The sequence below is a fragment of the Xenopus laevis genome, chromosome 5L (genome assembly GCF_017654675.1).
Source record: "Xenopus laevis strain J_2021 chromosome 5L, Xenopus_laevis_v10.1, whole genome shotgun sequence".
NCBI lineage: Eukaryota > Metazoa > Chordata > Amphibia > Anura > Pipidae > Xenopus > Xenopus laevis.
This window is the reverse complement of record NC_054379.1, coordinates 71,713,633-71,739,764: the sequence shown is the minus strand read 5'-3', so window position 1 is coordinate 71,739,764 and position 26,132 is coordinate 71,713,633. Positions and strand designations below refer to the sequence as shown.

General features: G+C 36.1%; 1 protein-coding gene across 1 annotated transcript; it reads right to left on the bottom strand.

Annotated features, from left to right (window-relative positions):
* Positions 1-25,540, bottom strand: XB5816429.L (provisional ortholog of mitochondrial trans-2-enoyl-CoA reductase L homeolog). The gene is made up of 10 exons (XM_018263177.2): positions 24,534-25,540; positions 21,446-21,543; positions 16,024-16,155; positions 11,157-11,300; positions 9,419-9,521; positions 3,084-3,186; positions 2,852-2,925; positions 1,883-1,943; positions 1,165-1,237; positions 1-357 (listed from the first exon to the last, which is right to left on the bottom strand). Exons 1-10 carry the CDS (start codon positions 24,704-24,706, stop codon positions 194-196), a joined length of 1,125 nt encoding a protein of 374 aa, XP_018118666.1. The 5' UTR covers positions 24,707-25,540; the 3' UTR covers positions 1-193.
* Between the last annotated feature and the right edge of the window lie 592 nt (positions 25,541-26,132).

The following is a 26,132-nucleotide window of genomic DNA, read 5'->3' as shown; positions in this document are numbered from 1 at the left end:
TAGAAGACGAAAGTAAGTTTATTCAGTGGGTTGTGTGAAGTTAACTACTGGTGTACATGAAGAAGTTGGGGTATTCCAGTAAAAGAGCTTTAGAGGCAGCAAATTGTCTGGTAAGAACTAGATTTGCAATGCATAAAAATAATTCATGAAGCTGAATGGCTTAATTTAACTAATTGCAAATGTGTAGATTTGGTTATTCCATTATTAGTATGTTTTTATTGCTGTAGGGATCCAGGCTGGCTTGGAATGCAGACTTGTACTCTTTAAATGGAACTTGGGTGCAGGTAGGTTCCAGTAAACTTCCTTTCCGTACCATTTCAATCAACTCCAACAGCATTCCTTTCATTTTGGCCACATCTGTTTTAAAACAATCAACATTTTGTTGGTATATTAAGGGGGTTATTGATTAAAGGTCGAGTTGTGTTTTCCCAAAAAATTTGTTTTTCAAGGGTAGTTTCACTAAAAACATGATTTTTTTGGGATAAAAGAAAAACTAAAATTTTTCGGCATTTATTATGCCCCAAAGCTGCTGTTGACAATGTAGAAGTCAATGGCAGGGGTCAGTTCAACCATTTGAAGATGATTTTTGCCTTCATGATGATTTGGGGTGGTTTGCGCTCAAAAACTCGAAGTATTTGAGTTTATTCCCCCGATTGCATTCCATCGGGTTTTTTCATAAATAAGCAAACATTTGAGTTTTGAGTTTATTTGAGGTAGAAGTAAACTCTCAAAATCACTGTTAAATGGACAATCAATTATCTTTCAAAAACAATTGCTTGTTTGTTTTGAGGCAGTGGTGAAGGATTTGCAACTACTTGCAGAGCCTCCCTTTGTTAGAAATAAGAAATAACCCACAATTATCCACAATTCTGGGTTACTGCTTCATTCTATCACCTGTTAAAGGTGCATCTTGAAATTAAATTAACGTAACTTCATCCCTTTGGGCAATATACACTGAACCAAAACTTGCACTTACAGACCAATGACAATATTTGGGGTACAAAAAAATTATGCTGTCAGAACATGCAAGAATCCCCCTGAGATGCTGCTGTTATGCCACTCGTCAAGATCATATCCTTTTTTTTTTTTTTTTAAATCCAATATTTTTAGGTATAAACTTTGTGTTACTTTACTCCACTATAACATATATAACCAAATACTCACCATGTACATGGTCTTTCTTCCACTGTGTCATCCAAAATCCACATAATTTAATGTTTCTAAATATCACAGCTTTCTTTAATGAGACAAGATATCAGTGTTATCAAAACGGTCCATTCAAAATTGCAGAACGTAAGGTGCTACAATACAGTGCTACAATACATACCCGTATAGAGAATATTATGTAGCTGTCTTTCTACCTACTGTAGCTACAATATAGCATCTATTTCTAAAGTCTTGAGTTCTACCATTCCCAGCACGTGCCTGCTGTTAAACAATATCCTAAAGGCGCTAAACAATATCCTAAATGCAACATGTTAAAGACTCAATTACTGAGTACTGCTCAGTATGATGTCTGCTTACATTTCCTTGGACAGAATGATAAGGCCACACAGTTATTTATCAACACTGGGCAAATTTGCCCATGGGCAGTAACCCATGGTAACCAATCAAATTGCTGCATTCATTGTTCTACTTGCAGCTGGCTTTAAAAAGCTAATCACTTATTGGTTGCTATAGGTAACTGCCGATGGGCAAATTTGCCCAGCGTTGATAAATGAGCCACAATGTTCACTAAGTGAATCAAACTTTTTTATGTTATCAACATTGGATATTCCTTATCACAGTACAAGCTCTGTAATAAAAACGTGGCATGCCCAAGAAACACACTTTAATTTATATTATTTAAAACAAGATGTTTGCTATCATTTGAAATACTTACAGCAGGGACAGGTGTAGGCTTTAATGACATTCCTCCATAAGTAACCATAGTGCTTCCATCCCTAGGTAAAACAAACATGTTCACCTGCAAAATACCATGCCAATATGTGACAAAATAACATTCATTTGCAAATTTCCCTAACATAGCCACAGTATAGCTTATTTTGGAAAAGCAACACAAATTATTCCTTTATTATTTCTAATATTCTTGTGTACATGTATTGATTAATAGGAGGATAAAAAATTGTTTACAACAGAGGATATGAACCAAATACATTGAAATATTTAGATGTAGCTCGAACAGGAACATTGGATGGGATCAGTGCTGTTAGAGGAAGTTTATGTTACATTTTATGATGGACATATGATTCAGTGACAGTTTATATTCTAAGTGATTTGACTGGGGGAGTTAAATTCACCAGACATTCACATGAAATAATGTTATCGAAATCTGATTCTTCTGCAATTATGTTTGGGTCTGCCTCTCTGCAAAATAATAATTAGAGCTATGGCTCAAGACTGGGGTATGTGACACACCTGAGCTATGAACTGCTGCTCCGGCAAAAATAACTTATTTATTGAACTTTGATTATGTATCACCGGTGACTTGCCTACCAAGTGACTACTTTAATCCAACTGCATCACTGTAAGTAAATGCTACGGTTACTTTTGACCCTGACTCATAGGAGTCCCATATTTTTATTCTCAGCCTGAGGCACTCATTAGTGATGAGTAAATCTGTCCTGTTTCACTGAAAAATTAGCAAAACTGCTGAAAAATTTGTAAAACGCATAGACAATTTTTTTTTACATGCAACGCCGAAAAAAATTGCTCATCGCATATACTCCTATAATGCCACTGCTCATAAGTTTAAAAAATTGGTCTTCATGAATCTTAACAGGTAGCTGTTATTTTTAAGATTTGTTGTTTTTTATGTTCTGTGTAGTCACATCAACTACATTTAGTGTACCTGAGATGCGTGAAAAGATCTCCAGCACTTCGTCCTCCCACACAGTTGAGAGCTAATTTTGGTCTTTCAACTACCTGAAGAAAAAAAAAAGGTAAGCCATAACCAGCATTATATAATGGCTTTCATTTTTATATTGATTGTGAGTTCATGTAGTCACTGCTCTGTTTCAGGAACAAGCAATAATAGAAATAAACTTTATGAGAATGCAGTAGAAAAGGAAAGAGCTTTTCACCTTAAATATATCTGCCATTTCTCGCTTCTGTAGAGTTTCTTCAGTAATAACATAGGTTGCCCCCAGGGACTTCAGTTTTTCAATCAATGTGTTGACATTAGACCTTTGAGGAGAAAGATTGCAGCTATAACCTTAAAGTTAACCATTTACAGAAAAAATCTAGGTATGTCTGTAGTAACTTGACTAAAGTGCTTGATGAAAAATATTACACATTAAAATTACATTACATTACTGTATCTTATTTCATATATTAAAGAAGTAGGATGGCACACACTGTTGCAATTGTGCTAAAACATAAGTGTTTTATTTGGATCTCACACAAAGTTTTTTTAAACTATTGTATGCTACAGAGTGGTGTATCTTATTTCCCATCACCAGACAGTTGGTTATATGACAGGCTTGAAGCAGAGTAGGAGATAAATAAGGACAACAATTACAATCTAGCTTCAGTGTATCTACAATCTGGAAGCAGAGTGCTGCTGTTCTGCCATCAGCATTTTCAATCTCAGGTTTGAGAGAGGTGGAAAATGGGAGAAAATGATAAATATAAAAAATATCATTTCCAAAAAGCCTCTGAATAAGAACATTATACTAAATGGCAATTTTATAGCCACCCTCTGTGACAACAATTATCACTTTTTACCCCTAGCAAGCTTGGTCTTCTTTAAAAAAAAAAAAACCTGCTCAGAGTACTTTTCTTACAAAGCACAGCTCCACCATGTTTTCCTTTCTCCCAAGTATCCATTGTGACAATGTAATCTGGATGTAGGTAAGATCCCAAGAAGTAACTTGCACAGTGTAGCTTGTTGTGGTACAAATGATACCTGATAACAGGGAAATCATGGCAGCAACAGGCTTTGTAGGAAAGTGCCCTGGCCCGGTTTGTTTTTTAAAGAAGATGCAAACCTGCCCAGGGTAAAAAGTAGGCGATATTTGTCACTGCAAGGTGTCTAACAAATTGTTGTCTCCTACTGTTTACTTTCCTTTGTGAATGTCCCCTTTAAGTAAAACAAAATGCTAAAAACACGGTTCTTACTGACTTTCTTTTCTGAGAATAAATTTATAAATGTATCCCTTTTGTTGAAGTCCTATGATCTACTACTTCATTCCTAATTTCTTTTTCTTTCAGAGACAGAGGCTGAAGTCTGCCAAAGTGATCCTGCTATGTATTTGACTAATAACAACAAATATATATATATATATATATATATATATATATATATATATATATATATATATACTAAATAATATTCATAGAATTAAAAAATAACGGTGACATGTAAAACCCCCAGGATCTGCTTCTGCACCCAGAAGTGCTGAGGCACTTAATGAGTTAAGTTTATAAATAACATTGGAAACTCATTAAGTGCATATCATATTGAAACATGATTTATAAATGCACCTGTTCTTACTTCTATGATGTGCTAAGTCCCACTGATATTACCGAACAACTGTGTGACATTTTTAGAAATCTCCTCTGTGAGCAGAGGTCCTTAATTCTAACCGGCATCTCAACAGATTAACAGTGATGGGGTAAACGGCAAACATTTGTTCTATTAGAAGTGAGTGGGTTACAGAATCTTCAATAATGCAATAATAAGTCGTTTGTAAATTGTACACAAGAGGGCAGCATATGACTGCATAAAAAAAAAAGATTTTGTACAACATTAAGTCAAATGGCATACAGGCAGGACGTCTGTGTGTGACTATCTTGCTTAACTTTTTTTTTTTCAAAAAATTGTCACAATAAGAAAACATTTTCTCTTCTCCGTGATGTGTGTTTAATAACAGACTAAAGAAGAAAGCAAATGGCACTCACAGCATGTTCAAGCAGGGAAACCCTTGCGTATATTTATTTGCACACGATGCAACGTTTCGGGGAAGGTCCCCTTTGTCAAGCATATTCCAGTGAAACAGTGAAAAACTTTTAACACCACACGGTCACAGTGATTGGTCAGTTACAAAATTGAATAATTAATCATGTGACATCACAATTGAAAAAGCAAAACAAGTTTAAAAAGTCACAAAAAAATTCAAAACAAGACGCATAAATACAGCGTGTAATGCATGAATACAAGTAAAGGTGAAGTGAGATCAGAAATTCACATAAAACATATAATACATAGAATCATTTCGGCAATCTCATAAAAAATCCAAAACAAGACCAAAATGTATCTATTCCACTAGTTTCTTAAACAATCTTACAAGTACAGGATTATTACGAGATAGTAGCAAAGCAATCAGCCACAATGTCAAATATTGATTATAACTGACAATACTTTGTTGCTTTTTCATTTTTCTCTTACCCTACAGGAAGGGAATGCAAAAAGGAAAATCTGACCCTGCAGGGGATTCATGGGACAGCTTGTCTTGATTATCTGGAAAGATAAAACATACATGTAAAATCATAAGTAGCAGGACATACTAAAGTCCTCATTTAACCCTTTAGGGTACCTCGTCTGCAGTAGCCAAATCCAATAACATTCGCGTTCTAATAAACATTTCTTAATATCACATCCTGGTTTACGTATTACTTTCTCCAGTATCTGCCATCGAACCTGTGAGGTCCTGTGGCCGTGACTAAAAAAATGTTTTGCTAACAAAGTTTCTTTCTTAAATTTATCACCTAGTCTGTTCTTTTGCTGCCCATCTGTTTTAGCATCAAGAGGCAGGGGCTGGTAAGTACATATATTAGACTTGTGTTCATTAAGCCATACCTTAATTGATCTACTCGTTTGGCCTATGTATAACAACCCGCACGGGCATTTGATAGAGTAAACCACTTCCTTTGTGTCACATGAGTACGTACCCTTAATAGGATGTTTTGTTCCATTCTGGGGATGTAAAACAATTGGCCCAGGGATTATCCCATTGCAATGGCCACAATTTCTACATGGATAAGTGCCTATGTGAGATTTGGCCATCACACCTGACCTGGCAAAATTCGCTTTTGGTTTTATTAACTCTTGGATGGTTCTCCCTTTTTTATATGAAAAGACGGGGGTTTGTTTAAACAAATGTCCAATTTTTGTATCAGACTGTAATATACCCCAGTGTTTCAGAATAGTGCGTCTAATAGCCTTATTATTGGTGTCAAAAGTAGATACAAAAGGGATACGCTGACTCGTAATTAAACTCCTAGGTTTTTTCACGAGGGTGTCATCCCTTGTATAGGTTTTGATTTCCTCACTGATGGCGGTGAGATCAGTCTCATTGTATCCCTTTTCTACAAACTTTTGCACCATCTTACTGGCTTCATGCTCATAAATGGTATCAGTAGAAGCAATCCGTTTCGCACGCAACAACTGGCTTTTTGGCAAACCTTTTAATAAGCCTTGTGGATGAAAACTTGAAGCCAACAATAAATTGTTACGGTCAGTAGGCTTATTATATATTGAAGTTACAATGGTGGACCCACTGATACACAAATTCACATCAAGAAAGTGCAATTCAGTCTTACTCTTTTCAAGGGTGAATTTAATAGTAGGGTGTGCAGTATTCAAGTAAAGAAAAAAGGCCTGAAGCTCAGCATCACTACCATTCCAAATAAAGAAGGTGTCGTCCACATACCTCATGTATGAGTGTATATATGGACTGTATGTTGAATTGGAAAAGATATAATTTGTTTCAAAATGATCCATATAGATGTTCGCATATGCAGGAGCCATGTTGGCCCCCATAGCACAGCCTTGAAGCTGAAGAAAAAAATCATCCAAAAATGAAAAGTAATTTTTACAAAGTACCATATCCAATAAATTGCAAAGAAAATTTATCTTGTAATCTGTAAGGTTAGTGGTACTCAAATAAAATCTCATACATTCGACACCCTCTTCATGAGGAATGGAAGTGAAAAGGTCCTTAACGTCCAAAGAACACAGATAAAAATCACCAGTCGGAATTTGGACAGTCTTAAGGCGATTAAGAAAGTCTGTTGTATCTGAAAGACATGGTTTCAATGATGGCACAATATCTTGTAGATACAAATCAACGTAAATGACAAGTGGCTGCCAAAGAGACCCCACATTAGATACTATAGGCCTGCCTGGTGGATTCACTAAACACTTGTGAATCTTCGGAAGAAAGTACACATAAGGAGTTTTTGGGAATTGCTGGAATAAGAGCTGATAAATTTCGTCAGTTATAACACCCTCCATAACGGAAGCACTCAAAAAAGTATTCAATTCATTTTTGAATTTAACAGTAGGATCAGTTTGTAATTTTTTATATAACGTGGTGTTATTAAGTTGGCGCAATGCCTCAGACTCATAATCAGCCTTATTCAAAACAACAACCCCTCCACCTTTATCAGCTTTTGTTATAACCACCTTATCATTCATTTGTAAAGTGGTGAGGGCTTTTTTCTCAGCCTGAGAGATATTGGATCCGCGGTTCCAACATTTCCCATGCGGTTTCTGTCTCTTTGGCAGCCACTTGTCATTTACGTTGATTTGTATCTACAATGTCAATTCAAATAACACCATGGTCTCAAATGTATCTATACAGGTAAAGGTGCCCGGTGGCACAAACGTACTCTTTGCCCCCAGTTTACTTTTAAGCTGTCTGGTTAAATCATCCTTAACTTTGATCTCACTTTTATCCCAGAAATGTGCTTTCAGTTTCAAAGTTCTAACAAACTTAAAAAAGTCAATGGTAAAGGAGAAAGGTGCCGCAGTATGTACTGGAACAAACCCAAGTCCCTTGTTGAGCACGGAAAGTTCATCATTATTTAATTCAATGGCAGAGAGGTTAAACACTGAGTTTACCTGTGGTGATACCGATGGCCCCTGCGTTTGTTCGGAGCGTGACTGCGCACACCTCCTATGGCCCCTTCGTATCTTACGCTTCCTTTTCTGTGGCCCACCTGTAAAAAAGAAGGAGAAGAGGAGCCAGCCGAACATTGAGAAGAGACGAGGGAGGATTGATCTGAATCTGGTAAGCGCGTAGCCGATGCATCGGAGCGCGATGGTGTAGAGACACGCTGTTGCCGATACATATGCCTTATATCCCTCCATACAATATAAAAAAGGGAGAACCATCCAAGAGTTAATAAAACCAAAAGCAAATTTTGCCAGGTCAGGTGTGATGGCCAAATCTCACATAGGCACTTATCCATGTAGAAATTGTGGCCATTGCAATGGGATAATCCCTGGGCCAATTGTTTTACATCCCCAGAATGGAACAAAACATCCTATTAAGGGGACGTACTCATGTGACACAAAGGAAGTGGTTTACTCTATCAAATGCCCGTGCGGGTTGTTATACATAGGCCAAACGAGTAGATCAATTAAGGTACGGCTTAATGAACACAAGTCTAATATACGTACTTACCAGCCCCTGCCTCTTGATGCTAAAACAGATGGGCAGCAAAAGAACAGACTAGGTGATAAATTTAAGAAAGAAACTTTGTTAGCAAAACATTTTTTTAGTCACGGCCACAGGACCTCACAGGTTCGATGGCAGATACTGGAGAAAGTAATACGTAAACCAGGATGTGATATTAAGAAATGTTTATTACAACGCGAATGTTATTGGATTTGGCTACTGCAGACGAGGTACCCTAAAGGGTTAAATGAGGACTTTAGTATGTCCTGCTACTTATGATTTTACATGTATGTTTTATCTTTCCAGATAATCAAGACAAGCTGTCCCATGAATCCCCTGCAGGGTCAGATTTTCCTTTTTGCATTCCCTTCCTGTAGGGTAAGAGAAAAATGAAAAAGCAACAAAGTATTGTCAGTTATAATTAATATTTGACATTGTGGCTGATTGCTTTGCTACTATCTCGTAATAATCCTGTACTTGTAAGATTGTTTAAGAAACTAGTGGAATAGATACATTTTGGTCTTGTTTTGGATTTTTTATGAGATTGCCGAAATGATTCTATGTATTATATGTTTTATGTGAATTTCTGATCTCACTTCACCTTTACTTGTATTCATGCATTACACGCTGTATTTATGCGTCTTGTTTTGAATTTTTTTGTGACTTTTTAAACTTGTTTTGCTTTTTCAATTGTGATGTCACATGATTAATTATTCAATTTTGTAACTGACCAATCACTGTGACCGTGTGGTGTTAAAAGTTTTTCACTGTTTCACTGGAATATGCTTGACAAAGGGGACCTTCCCCGAAACGTTGCATCGTGTGCAAATAAATATACGCAAGGGTTTCCCTGCTTGAACATGCTGTGAGTGCCATTTGCTTTCTTCTTTCGTTGTATGAGGAGGGTGCCGATCCTTCCAAGCAATTGAGCACCTGGCGGATCTTTAGAAGGCCTGGGTGTGCGAGTTTGCCATACTTTCTTTAATAACAGACTGCCTTTCCATTGTTTTTACCTGTCTCGTATCACATTGATGGTATTTATTCCCATTGAAGAACAAATCTGAATCACAGCTTGACCAACAGCACTGTTGGCTCCATTTTGAATGACTGTCTCACCTACAGTAATTTGAACAGATTTATTATTATTGCATTACATTGTAAAACACGAGCCATGATTATTCTGTAAATTCTGTCCTTATAAATGATGGAATCAGGAAGGATCCTTTCTTTGGACCAGGTTTCACTGTGACACAAAGTTGAACTTGATGGACATCATTTTTTTTTATATTGTTATGTTCTACTTAAAGTTGGATAACACCTGAATGAATACTTTAATTACACATATGGGGTGTTGGATACATTTCTATATTGGAATCTTACTTTGATCTGTTGAAATCAGTATTAATACTGGGTATTTGCTATAGTCCAGCAATTAGTATAGCTGGCTTAATAATATATGTGAAAGTCAGGTTATTAGGTGCAAACATAATTGTAGAGAGAGATACTTTATTTAAAAGAAGCAAATTAGCTATCTGCTGTCATTCCGAAATCCTTTTCTTCCTTTGATTTTTTTAATGTATTCCATTAACTTTTTAAGTAATACGCTTGTACAGTTTTCAGCATTAAACTTTGTCTGCCATTCCCTAGCCCAATTCCCGCCATGATTTAGTCACTTAATATGCTGAAGTTTGACATAACTTTGACATGGGCACCATTATCTCTAGACCTTATTGCCAAGATCATTCATTCAGGTGTGATCCTGGCCCCTCCGCCGCCTGAGGCAGCAGCAGTTGCTGCTGCCCCCCCTCCCCCGAAAATTCGCTCTTAAAGTACCAGGAGCAGCATTTTTGCTGCCCCTGGTACCTAGTGGGGCGCTGCCGCCTGAGGCGACAGCCTCAACTTGCCTCATTGGCGAAGCACCCCTGCATTCATTGCAATAGATTAAAACATAAATATATTTTGCCCAGTACACACAGTATGCTTCACAACATTTACTTTTCTTTTTAGGTGCAGTTAATTTGCCTTGCCTTTTCTAACTTGTAGCTGTTTAATAATGAAATACAGGTATAGGATCCATTATCCGGAAACCCATTATCCAGAAAGCTCAGCATTATGGAAAAACCGTCTCCCATATTTAAAAATGATTTCGTTTTTCTCTTTAGTAATCAAACAGTACCATACATATGATATAATTAATCCTTATTGACAGCAAAACCAGCCTATTGGGTGTTTAAATCATTTTCAGACTTAAGGTATGAAGATCAAAATTATGGATCTGTTATCCAGAAAGCTGCAGATCCCGAGCATTCTGGATAACAGGTCCCATACCTGTACTTAAAACAATCCTGACATAATTAATTATTTTTGCTATAACACATTTGCACTTTCTACGCAACATTAATATTGATTTTATATTCAGTCATATTAAGGCATTACACAATCTGTAAAAATAAATGAAACCTGAATCTCTAGTCTTATGGCATGATCTAAGATGTTTTGTTTTTACACAAGAGGCGGAGTGCAGAATGCACTTTCCAATAGAAGGGTTGAAGTGTGTGCTCCTAAAATCGCACCTGTACTGCTGGTTAAAAAATGTCTGATTAATAAAATGCAAACCATTAAAACCCCATGATAAATAAAAAAATGCATATTGTTTCAGAATATCAATGTCTGCATCATATTAAAAGTGTATTCTACAGGGCAATTCTTAAATGAAGTAACAAATTCACAGCAATTTTTAATATTCCTTACCTGGATTCAATTGAACAAAATCCATAAGCATCCGATAAGCGGTGCAAGGATTTACACTAATGGTAGCAGCGCTGATAAGGGAGATGTCATTTGGAATAGAAGTCACTTTGTCCGCCTGGCAAACTGCATGTGTTCTCCATGTGCCTATCATGTGATAAAGTACAATAAGGTAAATCAATTGTGCTGAAATTTTTATTTTTACACAAATTATCTTTACTTATTATGGCATGGCAATTTATAACATGATGTTTTAGCTAAAACTTGAAATGAAACAATGTGGGTGGTTAAACTGCTACATCTGCTTTTCCATATTTAAGGCCATTTCAACCTGTCACCCAGTAATTTCCTATTCGTAAAAATAACTTCTGCTTACATAAAAACAAACACAAAATAAAAGAGGCTGAATTTGCTCATCTCAAACAGTGTGTTAACTTTTTCTTCATTGTATGTCCCAAAAAGAGTCAATCCTTTAACAGGAAGGTCTGCCGATGCATAATTGTGTTAAATAGGTTGTTCACCTTTACGTTAACTTTTAGTATGATGTAGAGAGTGATATTTGGAGCCAATTTGCTATTGGTTTTCATTTTTATTATTTGTGGTTTTAGAGTTATTTATCTTTTTATTCAGCAGCTCTCATTTGGTATTTCAGCTATCCGGTTGCTGGGGTCCAAATGAACCTAGCAACTATGCACTGATTTTAATACGAGACTAGAATATGAATAGGAGTGTGCCTGAATAAAATTATACTACACACTTAACAAAAAATAAATAATGAAGGCCAATTGAAAAGTTGCTTAGAATTGGCCATAATATAACATAGTAAACATTAACCACCCCTTTAATGTAATATAATATTAATAATAATGTAGTAGACTCACGAGTAAGTAGAAGGGTATTTCCAAATGACCATCTATTTATACCTCTCTGTAAGTGTTTGAATGAAACAGAAGTTTTAAAAATGGTAAATGCATTTTTAACTGTACTCATGATGTTCAGTTTGAAATGCAACCATTGTTGGTTCTTAAATGGATTATGAGTTCCCTAATCTTGATAATCTCTGTGGTCCCAACATATCTCTTAGGGTTGCTACAAACTACATGTAATAAGAGACCCCTTAAACTGTTAGCTACATAGTTCTACAAGGTCTATCTGTGCAAACAAACCCCGCACAAAGTTTACGTCATACTGTATGTGTCATTTGTTTACAGCATTTATTGGCCACTGTCTCTATCTAACCTACAATGTTAGGTACATTTTATATGACCAATGACTTATCTCCGATGAAAACATATTGCTTCCCCAATACACTTGTACTTGTCTCTAAAATCTTTACATGTAAAGATGTTCAAATGAAACACAGGAATGGGATCTATTATCCTGGAATGCTAGGGCTACTACTACTTTTTGTAATTTGGTTACCTTATTTATTTACTAAAATATCTTACTGCCTTACGTAATTATTTAATAAAGTACCTTTTTGGTTTGCTAAAAATATTTTAAAATGAAGAAAACTGATATGCTTTTATTCTAGCATATTAGCCATTTTTACAAAGAAAAAGGAAGTAATTTAAAATGATTAAGTGGATTGAATTGGAGATGACCTTCCTGAATTTTGGAGCTTTCTGCATATTACATCCCATACTTCCCATGATGAGGATAATAGAGATTTGCAAAGACAAGAAACCATTAAAATAAGTTATGTGCTTTTAATAAGTCTATGCATCATAATCTCAACAATGTGAAGTTACTTCTTTTTAATGAAACGTCAAATACAAAAACATGTTGCAAAGTAACAAAGCCCTAAAAAAGAACGAACGTCTTAATCTTTATAGTGCAATATAGTTACTGGGAAATGCTAACATTTTATCGCTACTCATTTTATAACTACTGAAATCAAAAGCTAATTGTTATGGACTTTTCATTGAATCAACAAAAAATACTTTACTTTTTTATACACTATATAAAGGATATAATGAACAAAGTAGATTTCAAGAATGCTACACATTTTCAAGGCAAAACACTAGGAAAAGAATGTTTGGATATATATATAGATATATATATATATATATATATATATATATATGTATATATAGATATATATATATAGATATATATAGATATATAGATATATATATATATATAGATATATATATATATATATATATATATATCTATATAGATATATATATATATATATATATATATATATATATCTCCTGCCCATATGACATTCAATCAGAGATGTTATGCTTAAGGAAATGAATAATTTTGTGCAGATTTGTGTTTTGTGTATATAATTTAAAAGGAATGCTTTAGAAATACGCCCTACTCCCAAACATTAACCTTATATTTATCACCCAATTAGAAATGCACACATAAACCGAATGGTCAGTTCTTAGGATAAAAGAAAAAGTTTTAGAGTTGTGTGGAGCCAAGCATGTAAAGAGGACACAGAAGCAGTGAGCTGGAGAGAGGCTAAGGGGTTAATATCACTTTAACCTTATTTATTGTCCTTTTAAACATTTGTAATGTATTGTATGTAGTGTAAATGTCTAATATTTGTTTGCATGGTAATTATTACTGTCGATGTGTAAAGAAACAGCTGTTGATAAATGTATATTTTATTTATTAATCCTGATAACCAGGAATACTTATGTATGTACTGTATCTATATGAGAAGTCCAGTGCAATGCACAGAATACGGAACTGACGGGCAAATGAATAACTTGTGCTTTTCCCCACAGTGAGTTGCATCTGAAACTACTTTCATTAATATAAATTCACTCTTCACACTTTTGTATAGTTCGACTCTGAACCGCTGAGTGCTTTCTGCCTTGCGTTCTGAATCAGGCACTGCTGTACCTCCTGACGCAGGGGGGATCCAGGAGCTCCCACCACCTCCTGACCAGGCAGTAGCTCCAGGGTTCCCTTCATGCCCTGCATCAAAAGACACAATACACTTGCAACTAAAGTATTGTGTGCAGATGTCACTTGCACAGAAAACACCTGAAATGCCCCAGGCTGACTTGGAAAATATTTGCACACATAGCAGCACCTACTTTGGTGAAATGCCACCATTTCATCCTGTTGTGTCTGCAGTGTTGCATTGTGGGCAAAAAACATACCAATTGCTCGAAATTGCTGCTCACTAAGTCAAGGTGTGTGAATGTGCCCTATTAAGTAGAGGGTTCCATATTCACCTTACTATTATATATGTATTTATTTTTTGCTTTTAACAATGAGTTCATACTTTTTTTTCTTTTTCTGCCAGTGTAGTGGGGCCAATTAATCAATTTTCTAACGGGATTTTATGTTAAAAAAAAAAAAAAAAGAAATGCAACAAAACTGAAAAAGCTTCATCACATGAATTTGCAGAAAAAAACATGATCACAATTAAAATTGCATTGTTTCATTCACTTTTACAAATGTGACTGTAAAGTAGCTTAATTGTTTAAAATACACCATCTATTCATTTATATAGTCTCTCACCAGGTTGTAAGGTAAACTATACCCCCAAAATGAAAACTTGAGCAACAGATTAAGTGGCTTATTAAAGAATCTTACCAAGCTGGAATATATATTTAAGTAAATATTGCCCTTTTACATCTCTTGCCTTGAGCCACCATTTTGTGATGGTCTGTGTGTTGCCTCAGAGATCACCTGACCAGAAATATTACAACTCTAACATGTATGGTTCGTCTGGTTTGTTTTTGTGCACCGGGAATCATGAATCCAGGGGGCGGCTCTTATTTTTTAAAATGGCAGTTTTCTATTTATGATTACCCAATGGCACATACTACTAAAAAAAGTATATTATTATGAAAATGGAGTTTTACATACAGTATGAGCTGTTTTATGCAGTATATTTTTATAGAGACCTACATTGTTTGAGGGGTTTAAATTTTGTCAGTTGAGTTTTTGTGATCAATGTGATTTTGGGCTTTAGCTCCCAACCGTATTGCTTTGTCATGAATATTGCATGTCATCTTGAGAGACTCTGATTTTAAAAGACATTGACATTGTTATCACACACACACTAAGGGGCAGATTTATTAAGGGTCAAATAGTAAATTAGAATTTGAATTTTCAAATTGTATTTTTGGTCAAAACTAACAAATTCGAATAATCCAAACTCAATTTGCATTTGAAAATCGAGATATATCAAACCTTGACCCTGGGAACAATTCAAATTCAACTATCCACAACCTAAAACCTGCAGAAGTCATTGGCAGAGGTCCAGTGACCCATTTGAAGATGTTAATAGCCTTCCTGACCTTTGGGGTTTTTTTTGGAGAAAAAACTCGATTTGAGTCGATTTGAGTCGAATCCAAATCAAATTCGATTTGAGTTTTTGAGTCAGTAATATTTGTTTGAGCTTTAGACGTTCTAATTTTTTTTAAATAACCTCCCATTTGAATTTTGAGTATATTCGAATTTATTAGAGTAAAAAAAAATGTACATGAATTCAAAATTCGACCTTTGATATATGGGTCTCCAAGTGATTCATGTTGCTTGTTCATTCTCTTTCAAGGGATCATCTTTGTTAACCTTTAGAATGTTATAGACTATAGGCAAATCTAAGCAACCTTTCAATTGATCATTATTTATTTTTTATAGTGTTTTCATTATTTGCCTTCTTCCTTCTGATTCTTTGCAGCTTTGAAATGAGGGTCACTGACCATATCTAAAAAATATATGCTCTGTAAGACTACAAATGTATTGATATTGCTACTTGTTAAAATCATAAAATTAAAATAAAATTAAAATTAAAATTAAAAGTTGATCATAGATACTGTAATTATATGTGAAAAAGGCCTATCCAAATAAATCACTTTATACATAGTTTTTTCTCCTTTATGTGACTTACCAAATCCTGAATCTATTGGAATTACCCAGTCTCCTGGTTTCACGGAGTTCACACTGCAACCCACTTTGATTACTTTTCCTACTCCTTCATTTCCACCAATGGCTGGTAAGCGTGGTGTAATGCCATAATTGCCTGTGCAAAAAATACATATGTGGGGAAAAAATTAAATACTTAGCATGTTTTAATGGGATATTCTAGAAACCTTGCATACATTAACATTCCCCTTTATGAAACATGCTTTGAGCATACATACTGTATATTGAAACATATGCAGCCTTTATATATATTTTATATAAAATGCTCAGCATATAGATTTCATAAGTATTTCCCAGCCATTTTGCACTCATCTTCAACAAGCACAGGTATGGGATCAGTTATCTGGAAACCTGTTACCCAGAAAGCTCCAAATTATGCGAAGGACATCTTCCATAGATTCCATTTTATCCAAAGAATTCAATTTTTTAAAAATAATTTCCTTTTTCTCTGTAATAATAAAACAGTACCTTGTACTTGATCCTAAGATATAATTAATTCTCATTGGTGGCAAAACCACGCCTCTGAGGAAGCTGACGACTACAGCGAAACGCGTTAAGCACGGTTGGGGCATACAACGGCCCAAGAAAGGCACCACGAGGGAGTCTGGAGAAAGCCGGCAGGACTATCCCCTGGGAACCCACACAAACTTTTTTTGGACTGAATGCGTATAACCCGAGAGGGTAAATGTGAGTGTAATTCTTTTATCTGATTTTAACTATATTTTAATAAAAACGTTATTACTCTATCATTGGTTCCCATTTCTGGTTCGGAGCCTGGAAGGAGCGCCGACTTGGAGGAGGAATCAGAAAGGGATTTTCTCTACATGCATAATGCCACAGTAGTGGTTTGTAAGTAGGCAATCCGTACAGGGTGGAGGCGCTTTATCCTTGGAATACAAATTGCTTCATAGGAAAAACACCTTCTCTCCTTATACTTACCTTTAACCTATTTTCCTTTTCATAATTAACAGCTACCCGTAGGAAAGGGGGAGCACACCTACCAATAAGTTATTATATACACAGGGTGATATCCCTTTTAAATTACGCTATGCATGTTTTTGATTTCTGTTGCCACAGGCGCTGATCTCCTTAAAGGTGAAGGAAAGGCTTAGTGCATTTGGGGGTGCAAGTGATTGTATTGATTTACCTGAAACCCCGGGTGCTCCTATCAGCAGAAAACTGCACCGGCCCAGGGTTATACCAGTGAGCACCACAGAGCAATCTTCTTCCTCCTTCTTCTCGCGGCGTGCGCAATAGAATGAAAAGCCAAACTTTAATTAAAAAGTCAGCTATTTCGTTTAACTGCGCATGCGTTTGCCCTGGGAAATTTGAAGAAGGAAGAAGAAGATGGAAGTGGATCCTTCCGTGGTGCTCACTGGTATAACCCCGGGCCGGTGCAGTTTTCTGCTGTTAGGAGCACCGGCCCGGCGTTTCAGGTACCATCACTTGGGGGTGCCTAACATTTGCCACCCCACGTGCACCAAGCCTTTCCTTCTCCTTTAACCCACGGTTTAACAGATGGGTCAGCCCACTGCATTGCTCATCTCAAAGCTAGCGACGGGGTTTCACTGACATTGCCAATTTATGACATCATCAGTTAAGTACAATTAACCCTTTGAACATATCATTTAGTGGATAATGTACCAGCTACACTGCACTGTTTACCTTAATGAAACTTGATGCATATGAGGCAGGTCAAGAACTATCAACCAATTGCCTGTCTTGGGCAAGCAATACAGGCATGACACCTGATATCCTGAATGCTTGGGACCTGGAGTTTTCCAGATAAAGGATCTTTCCATAATTTGGATCTTCATACCTTAAGTGTACTAGAAAATCATGTAACATTAAATAAACCCAATAGGTTGGTTTTGCGTCCAATAAGGATTAAATATATCTAACGGTAGGACTCCACGCACGCGAATTACGTGCAATCCGGCACGCTGTGCAAAAATGCAGGCGTCATGTCGGATGCGACAGAAATAAGGTAAGAGATGGAAATGTCGGATGAAGTTGCGGCGTTGATCCAACGCGACATGACTGTCGGATGCAGACGCAGCGTTTTTGCGCAATGTGTCGGATCGCAAGGAAATCGCCTGTGGAGTCCTACCCTTAGTTGGGATCAAGTATAAGGTAATGTTTTAGTATTACAGAGAAAAAGGAAATCATTTTTAAAAATGTGGATTGTATGGGTAAAATGGGCTCAATGTTGCCTTCCTGTAATTCAGAACTTTCTGGATAACCGATCCAATACCTGTTTAGAATACTCATTTACTGTAGGTGTTTGAGAGTGTCAGTATCAGGCGTCCGTCAACGTTGTCTTGTTTTAGTTTCAGCTTCATTTTGCAGTATAAGAACTTTCCTCTTCTGAACTACATTTAATCTTTTCTAACTAGATAACAAAAAAAAGGCAATGAAATATAATTAGAAAACTCTTAGATACAGGGATGTTGCATTTACCCTTACACACAAATTGAAGTTCTCTGTGTGACCTCTGTTTGAATTGCCTTCAGACACAGAATATGCATTTACTTTCTTTTAGCCAATAAGCCTGCTCCTAAAATGTATGTCATTTCAAGCATTAACTGCCAGGACACCGTTGGCTTGAAAGTGCTGAATGCAGAGTTCGGTACTAACACTTTATTAAAAGAAATAAAATTCCCTGTGGCTGCAGTCATAAACTGTAAGCTACATACATACATCACTTTGGCATGTTGATCTACTTTTTTGCTGGTTGATCTAGATGTCGGAACATGCTTTTTTTTGTTATAAATTCTAACAATAGAAAATGAATATGTTTCTGTGTTCTTGGTCAACTACACTTTTCTCTGTCATTGTGTTTAAAGCAGTTAACCTTTCTGCATTTTCCAGTGCTACCTGAATGTTGAATGAAAGCATTATGAGGTTGTGGGGTACTTGTATTTAACGAGACATTCCGGGTATATGCTGTAGCGTAGGGGAATAAGATGCTATCTGGCATAAAATACAATTGGAAATAATACTATAGTCAGTTTTAATTATACACTGTTCATGGAAGGCTAATACTATCCTCCTCAAATGAAGCTGCTTGTTTATAACACAATTTTTTTGCATGTTTATCTACAGCCAATTGCACTGTCATGTTTTATTTGAGTTGAACAAGTACCATTAAAATTCAGTATACCTGAGACTGACAATAGTTATTATTAATACAGGTATGGGATCCATTATACGGAAACCTGTTATCCAGAGAGCTCTGAACTATGGGAAGACCATCTCTTGTATAATCCATTTTCATCAACAGTTTGCATTTTAAAAAAAAAAATTCTCTGTAATAATAAAACACTAACTTGTACTTGACCTCAACTAAGATATAATTAATCCTTATTGAAGGCAAAACAATTATATTGGGTATATTTAATGCTTAAATGATTTTTTAGTAGACTTAAGGAAAAATTACAGAAAGATCCCCTACCCAGAAAACCCCAGGTCCCGAGCATTCTGGATAACAGCACCCATACCATAATTACTTTTAAGGCAACCTCCCTGTGGTTCTTCTTTACACTCCTCTCGGTGGCTGTGTTGCCTGTTTGCAGTTTAAGGAAATCAAGAAGTCTTCAAGATTAAAGGAACAGTAACAGAAAAATTTGAGTAATAAGAATATAATGCAGTGTTGCCCTGCACTGGTAACACTGCTGTGTTTGCTTCAGAAACACTACTATTGTTTATATAAATAAGCTGCTGTGCAGCAATGGGGGCAGCCATTCAAAGAAAAAAAGGCTCAGGTTACACAGCAGATAAGGTCTGTAGAACATAATAGTGTTATCCGTTATCCACTATTTAACCTGTGCCATATAGCTTTTTTTTTTAAAATTTCAACCATTGCTACACAGCAGCTTGTTTATATGAACTATAGTAATGTTTCTAAAGCAAACTGATCAGTTTTACCAGTGCAGGGCAACAGTACATGATATTTTCATTACTTTAAAACACTTTCATTTTTTGCTGTTACTTTTCGTTTAAATAGCACCTTGTTAAAAATCTGTCTGAAGACCCAGGGATAGGTGAGTTTGCCAAGATCGATTAAAAAAATAGCAACCAATCATATGTTTACTTTTAAGTGCAAAGTGCTGATTGGATGTTATGTGTTAATAGACCCCTAGGTGATTATCCTGCAATGGCTCCCTCAAAGCATTGATCTCAATCCAATTTATTTATCTACATTTTAAAACCTGTCAAGGCTGATGCCATTCAGCTATTGTGGTCCCATAACTTCCAAATCTCTTGACAATGGCTCTTGGGGCATGCATTTATTTGGATAGCGAGAAATCCCCTGCGGAAGAAGGGGGAAACTATGATTTGGCAAAGTAGGGAAAAAAACTTTTGAGCCACTGCATGGGAATAATAAAGAGCTACAGCCTTATATTTAGACACCAACCTGATTACTATGACAGACTGGAAAGGATTTGGTCCAGTAAAGATTCTTTTTTTAACACTACTTATTACATTGGCCTAACAGGAATAAGTTACATTTTAAAATGACTCTGTGCTCTCTTCACAGCCAGTTGTCAACAGACTATGCCATGTTCTTTTATCCTATTGCACTTATTGTATATATTGCTCTCTTACTGTATAACAAGAAGTATCACATATTTAATGAAATATAAATATATCACAGACAGCTTTTCCATGATCTTGCTTAACATTGTCCTGCTGTTAAACTTGTTTTGTTTCTGCCTGCATTAAACCAATAAACTCTTTAAAATGAGTTTCAAATAATTTATTCCTCAACAGCATCTCTTAACATTGATTAAAAAATGATCACTACTAATAAGATATTATTGCCTCTATCAACCGTATACAAAGTTTGTGACAATGACCCTGATAAACAGAAACCCTTAAATATTAATAATAAGACTTAAACAATTAATCTTCATTATTTTCATTTAAGGTATTCATTAATTGTGTGGGTCCTAAAAGACAACACTGTGCAATGGAATTTTGGTTATAAATTCATAGATTATCGGGGTTATGTAATAATAGGCACCAAGTTTGCCCAGGGGCAGTGACCCATAGCAACCAAACAGCAGGTAGAATTTACTAGTCATCTGTTTAAATGCAAGTATCTTATTAATTGCTACGGGTTACTGCTCCTGGGCTCCTTTTATTACATAACCCTTATGTTTCATATAAGACACTAAAAACGTTTGTAACGGAATTTGGCTACTAATTGTCAGTATGAAGAATAGTCAATCCATGCTTTTAAACCAAACTGAATTAAGTATATTAATAACACTCAGTAACTTTTATTTAATTCACTTTTTCCATATGGAATGCTTACAATCTTAAACGTAAGTGAGGCATAAGATAACCAGAAAGGTAGGTCTTTGCTCTGTAATATAACTTACCATGCAGCATGTTAATGTCAGCTGGATTTACAGGTGCAGCAAGCATTCTAATATGAATATCATCCTTCCCATTATAATACAGTGGCATGTCTTCCAAGCTACAGAAAACAGTTAAGATTTCAGATTAGTCATGGAAAGGATAATGAAAACTACATATGGCATAGGAAGCACAAACTCAGTCAAGTATCAGTAAGCTCTCTGTGGCTACAATTAAATGTAATTAGAGTAATGATTCTGACACTTGCATTTAAAGATGTCAGATGCAAAAGATGTGTCTTTAGACGCAAACTGTTGATTGTGTGATGTCACTGCTGTATGTCGTATCGAGGACAACAAGAGACAAGAATAACAATTATAAGCAGTAGTACGGAGCACACGGTGGCTGGAGTGATTAAAACTGCATTTATTGAAAATCCATTAAAAACATAAGTTAATTTCATGAATGTGACATCCCCCACGCTTGACGCGTTTCATGGCGTCTCGCCACTTCCTCAGAAACGTGAAACGTGATTTACGTTGTAGCACAGGTGCTATCTGGACCCATGGGATATGTGCAGGTGAGTGCTTGCGGTTTACGCTATTACATATAAGGATAACAATTACTACTTTCTATTTTACACAACCAGTAGCTGATCTGCATACAGTGAATTTGCAGTATTAGATGGAAATAAACATTCCTAATGGAACTGGTGTACCATTTTTTTTAGAGTTTCGTGCCAACTCCTCAGCATAATTGGACTTACTAGCCCCATATGATTAAATCAGGAATAAGGGATTGAATAATAAATCACAGAATCATGAAGCAGCTGCATTAAATGATGCACTCCTGCACCTCTCCTTTACCTGCTGCCTAGCAGCAAACTAAGGAGTTAATGTAATAAATGTTGCAAAGTTTGCCAAGATCTATTAACAAATTCAGATGTTTATTTTTAAAGGAGAAAGAAGGGCATCGTACAATCGGGGGTGCCAAATGTTAGGCACCCCCAAGTGATTGTATTGACTTAACTGAAACCCCGGGGTGTACCAGTGAGCACCACAGAGCGATCCTCCTCCATCTTCCTCTTTCTTTCACAGGGTAGCGCATGTGCAGTAGAACGAAAAGCCAACCTTTAACCTAAAAGTTGCCTATTTCATTCAACTGCGCATGCGTTTGCTCCAGGAAATTTGAAGAAAGAAGAAGACCCTGGAAGAGGATCACTCCATGGTGCTTACCAGGCCTGGGCCAAAACCCGCCGGGTGCCCAATGCAACCTGGCTGGCTGCTTCACCCCTTTGCCGTCACGGGCTTGAGTGTGCATGTGCATGCGTCTGTAACGGTGCATGCACACCCAATATTTCTATTCGTGGAGGGGGAAGAGATTGTGCACAGAAGCATGCAGGAGAGTGCCGATGGGTGAGAAAGGGTCCGGACCAGAGGTAGGCTGAAAGAAGAGGTACGTGCTTGATGCCCCCACTTTGTTGTGCCCTAGGCATGTGCCTCTTCTGCCTACACCTAGTTCTGGCCCTGGTGCTAACTGGTATAACCCCGGGCAGGTGCAGTTTTCTGCTGTCACAATAAAATAATCACACACACACACTTTCTCTCTCTATGGGAGTTATTTATCAAATGTTGCATTTTAGAGCTTTGTGAGCTTTTTTGAGACCTGGAATGAATTTACAACTCAAATGGTTTTTACTTTAAGAAACAATCTGTGTAGTCGGGGTGAAAAATCCGAATTGATCAAGTTTTTGCTTGATTCTTGAGTTTTTGAGCATGAAAAAAATCATGAAGGCTTCAAACATCTTCAAATGGTTCAAGGGTCTTCTGCCATTGACTTCTACATGACCTCAACAGGTTTTAGCTGAAGTATTTTCGGATTGAACTATTTCTAGCCTTGGGGTATAATAAATGTCAAAAAAGTCAAGTTTTGAATTTTTTTTTTTTAATCCGAAAATTTGGGTTTTGACTAAAAAATACCCTTGAAAACTTGCCCTAAGATAAATAAACCCCTAAATGTAACTATTCTCCCAGTACAGTTTTATTATTTTCAGCTTTCCAGATAATGCAGTGTTTTAAAATATAGGTAAACTTCATTTAAAACTTTGATACTGTATCTAGACACAGGATACGTACTGCCTTCTAATAAGCATACAAAGCATGAATGAAAGCAAATGTCTTGTTTCACAATAACTTAATGTGACTATACGGCAAAAGCAAATAAAAAAAGGGAATTATCAAATGGCTTTATTCCTCAGTAATTAATGTCATCATCTGTAATCGGAGAAATAATTGTATTTCTACCACCTAAGCACTACTGTTCAATATCATTGCCTTTAATTATTTGTTTTGCTGCTTTACTGCAATGAAATCAAATAAATTCTAATTACATGGGTAATGGAAGAAAAGGGCAGCTAATTCCAGAGGACCAGCTTTTTTTCTGAAGGATAAATGTCTAATTACGGGAGTGTATCAACAATACTTATCATCATTAGACAATGTATCACCAAGTGTTTCAGCAAAAAGAGCTTGAAAAAAAAAAGAGGAAGCCATAAAGCTATCGTCTGGTCTGCAGATGGGGGTTGGTTTCAAACACAACTATGTTCACGCTGGTATTTTTTCTAGCATTAAATGCAGGAGAATTTATAGTTGATATAGAAGTTTTTCAGGTGGCAGAAAGGCTTGTTAAATGTCTGTATGAACTAAATCATGTACAACACACCCAGGGACCACTGTTTGAGTCCCTGACCCATGGAAGTTTACAATGCCAGGTCCTTACCCTCCATTGACACACTAGGGCTGTTTTATTAGGAGACAATAACATAATTTACCAATTGTTGGAGGAAACCCAAAGACCCAGGACTGCTAAGCAGCAATGTTAAACACTGCACCTCCTTACTGCCCAATATAAAATGTGAGCAACAAATTATATTTCAATGGATAGTTGCCACTTGTACATTCAGTACAATATGGGGAGAAGAATATGGGGAGAGAAATAGAAAAAACCGAATAGAAAATTAAAAAGAGAGTGTAGCCCTTTTTTGTGTCTCAATTGACAATAACATAAACTTTGGGTAAACAATAAATAACCCCAAACTAGCCATTTACTTACTGTAACACATCACTGAAAGCTCCATGCTTCCTGTATACAAGAGCTTCGCACGATAGGTTATAAGCAGGTTTTGGAAATGTTCTGTGCAGCATACATTGCTTTTGGGTGGTTTTCAGTGGATGTCTAAGATAGTAATTTATTCTAATAGTCCTGTGTAGTAAACGAGAGCCCATTCCTGCACAACACAAACTGTAACTGTCAGGTCACACAAATGCAAATGTCATTTCTTGTTCAGGGCAATGTCACTTTAAAATGTTTCCTAATTCATATTGCTTAAGACGTTGATGGCGTAATGAAAAGACTGAGCATGCTACAGCGGTGCTTTGTTGTTTGATATAAGTACCAGACAGAAATGTTTTATTTAAAGAAATTGCTACTTACTTACTTGACACTTAATGGCAATTTAAAAAGTCTCTATTTTGCAAAGAAGTACACAAAATAATAAAGTACATTCATCGCATCTATGATCGCAACACTATGTAATAAAAGTCAGTAAAATGTCACAGGAGTGTAGTACAAGCATGAATATCAAAATGGAATTCAAACGCATTAGACCGAGTGAACATTTAAATAATTATTCTAGCTGGAGACTTCCACAACAAAGTTTTTTTTACAATACTGCTGGTAGGTTCTTTTGTAAAAGAAGGGTAGAAATTATTTATGCAAAATGCTTTTAATGTGCAATACTATTAATTATACAGTGTATGCAACCTCTATTTTATTTCCACTCCCTTTCCATTCCCTCCTATCTTTCTCTTTATTCTTATATTTTATTTTTTAAAATAAATAAAAGCATTTTTATTTTTTTTAGAAAAATTAGACCATATATGCACCTTACACGTTTCAGGTAACATTATTCATGGGATTACTCATGTACGGGTATATGCAGTCACATAAAGAACATACTGTAAGGCACCCAGAACCTGGTCTTTTTAAGTTAACTACAATTTCCTATACAGGTATGGGACCCGTTATCCAGAATGCTTGGGTCCTGAGGTTTTCCAGATAACAGACCTTTCCGTATATTGGATCTTCATACCTTAAGTCTACTAGAAATTCATGTAAACAATAGGGGTAGATTTATTAAGGTTTGAGTTGTGTTTACCATAAAAAATTCGAGTTTTCAACGTTATTTTTGAGTCAAAAATCGATTTTTCAGGTTAAGAAAAAATGTTTTTAGTTTTTTTTTTTCAAAGAACCTGATTTTTTCAAGATTTATTATACCCTGACCCTGGAAATAGCTTGAATCTGAAAATACACAAAACCTGTTGAGGTCATATAGAAGTCAATGGCAGCGGTCCCTTGAACCATCTGAAGATGTTAATAGCCTTCATGATGTTCGAGGTTTGGAGGGCTTTGCTTGAAAACTTGATCAATCCGAGTTTTCGTGTTGTTAACCCAAACTCGCTGATTCAAGTTTTTCCCATCCAAGTTTTTTTTTTTAAATTATAAATCATTTGATTTGTGAGTTCTGGTGAAGCTGGTTTTGCTACCAATAAGGATTAGTTCTATTTTAGTTTGGATCAAGTACAGGGTATTGTTCTATTATTACAGAGAAAAAGGAAATCATTTGTAAAAAACTGGATTCTTTGGGAGATG

Excerpts from the sequence above, each read along its gene's own strand:
- XB5816429.L (XM_018263177.2), bottom strand. The coding sequence starts at position 24,706 with ATGGGCTCTCGTTTACTACACAGGACTATTAGAATAAATTACTATCTT. Across the intron at positions 21,544-24,533 it reads GCTTTCAGTGATGTGTTACA|CTTGGAAGACATGCCACTGT; the intron begins GTAAGTAAATGG and ends TGTTTTCTGTAG. Across the intron at positions 358-1,164 it reads GAAGAAAGACCATGTACATG|ATGTGGCCAAAATGAAAGGA; the intron begins GTGAGTATTTGG and ends GTTTTAAAACAG.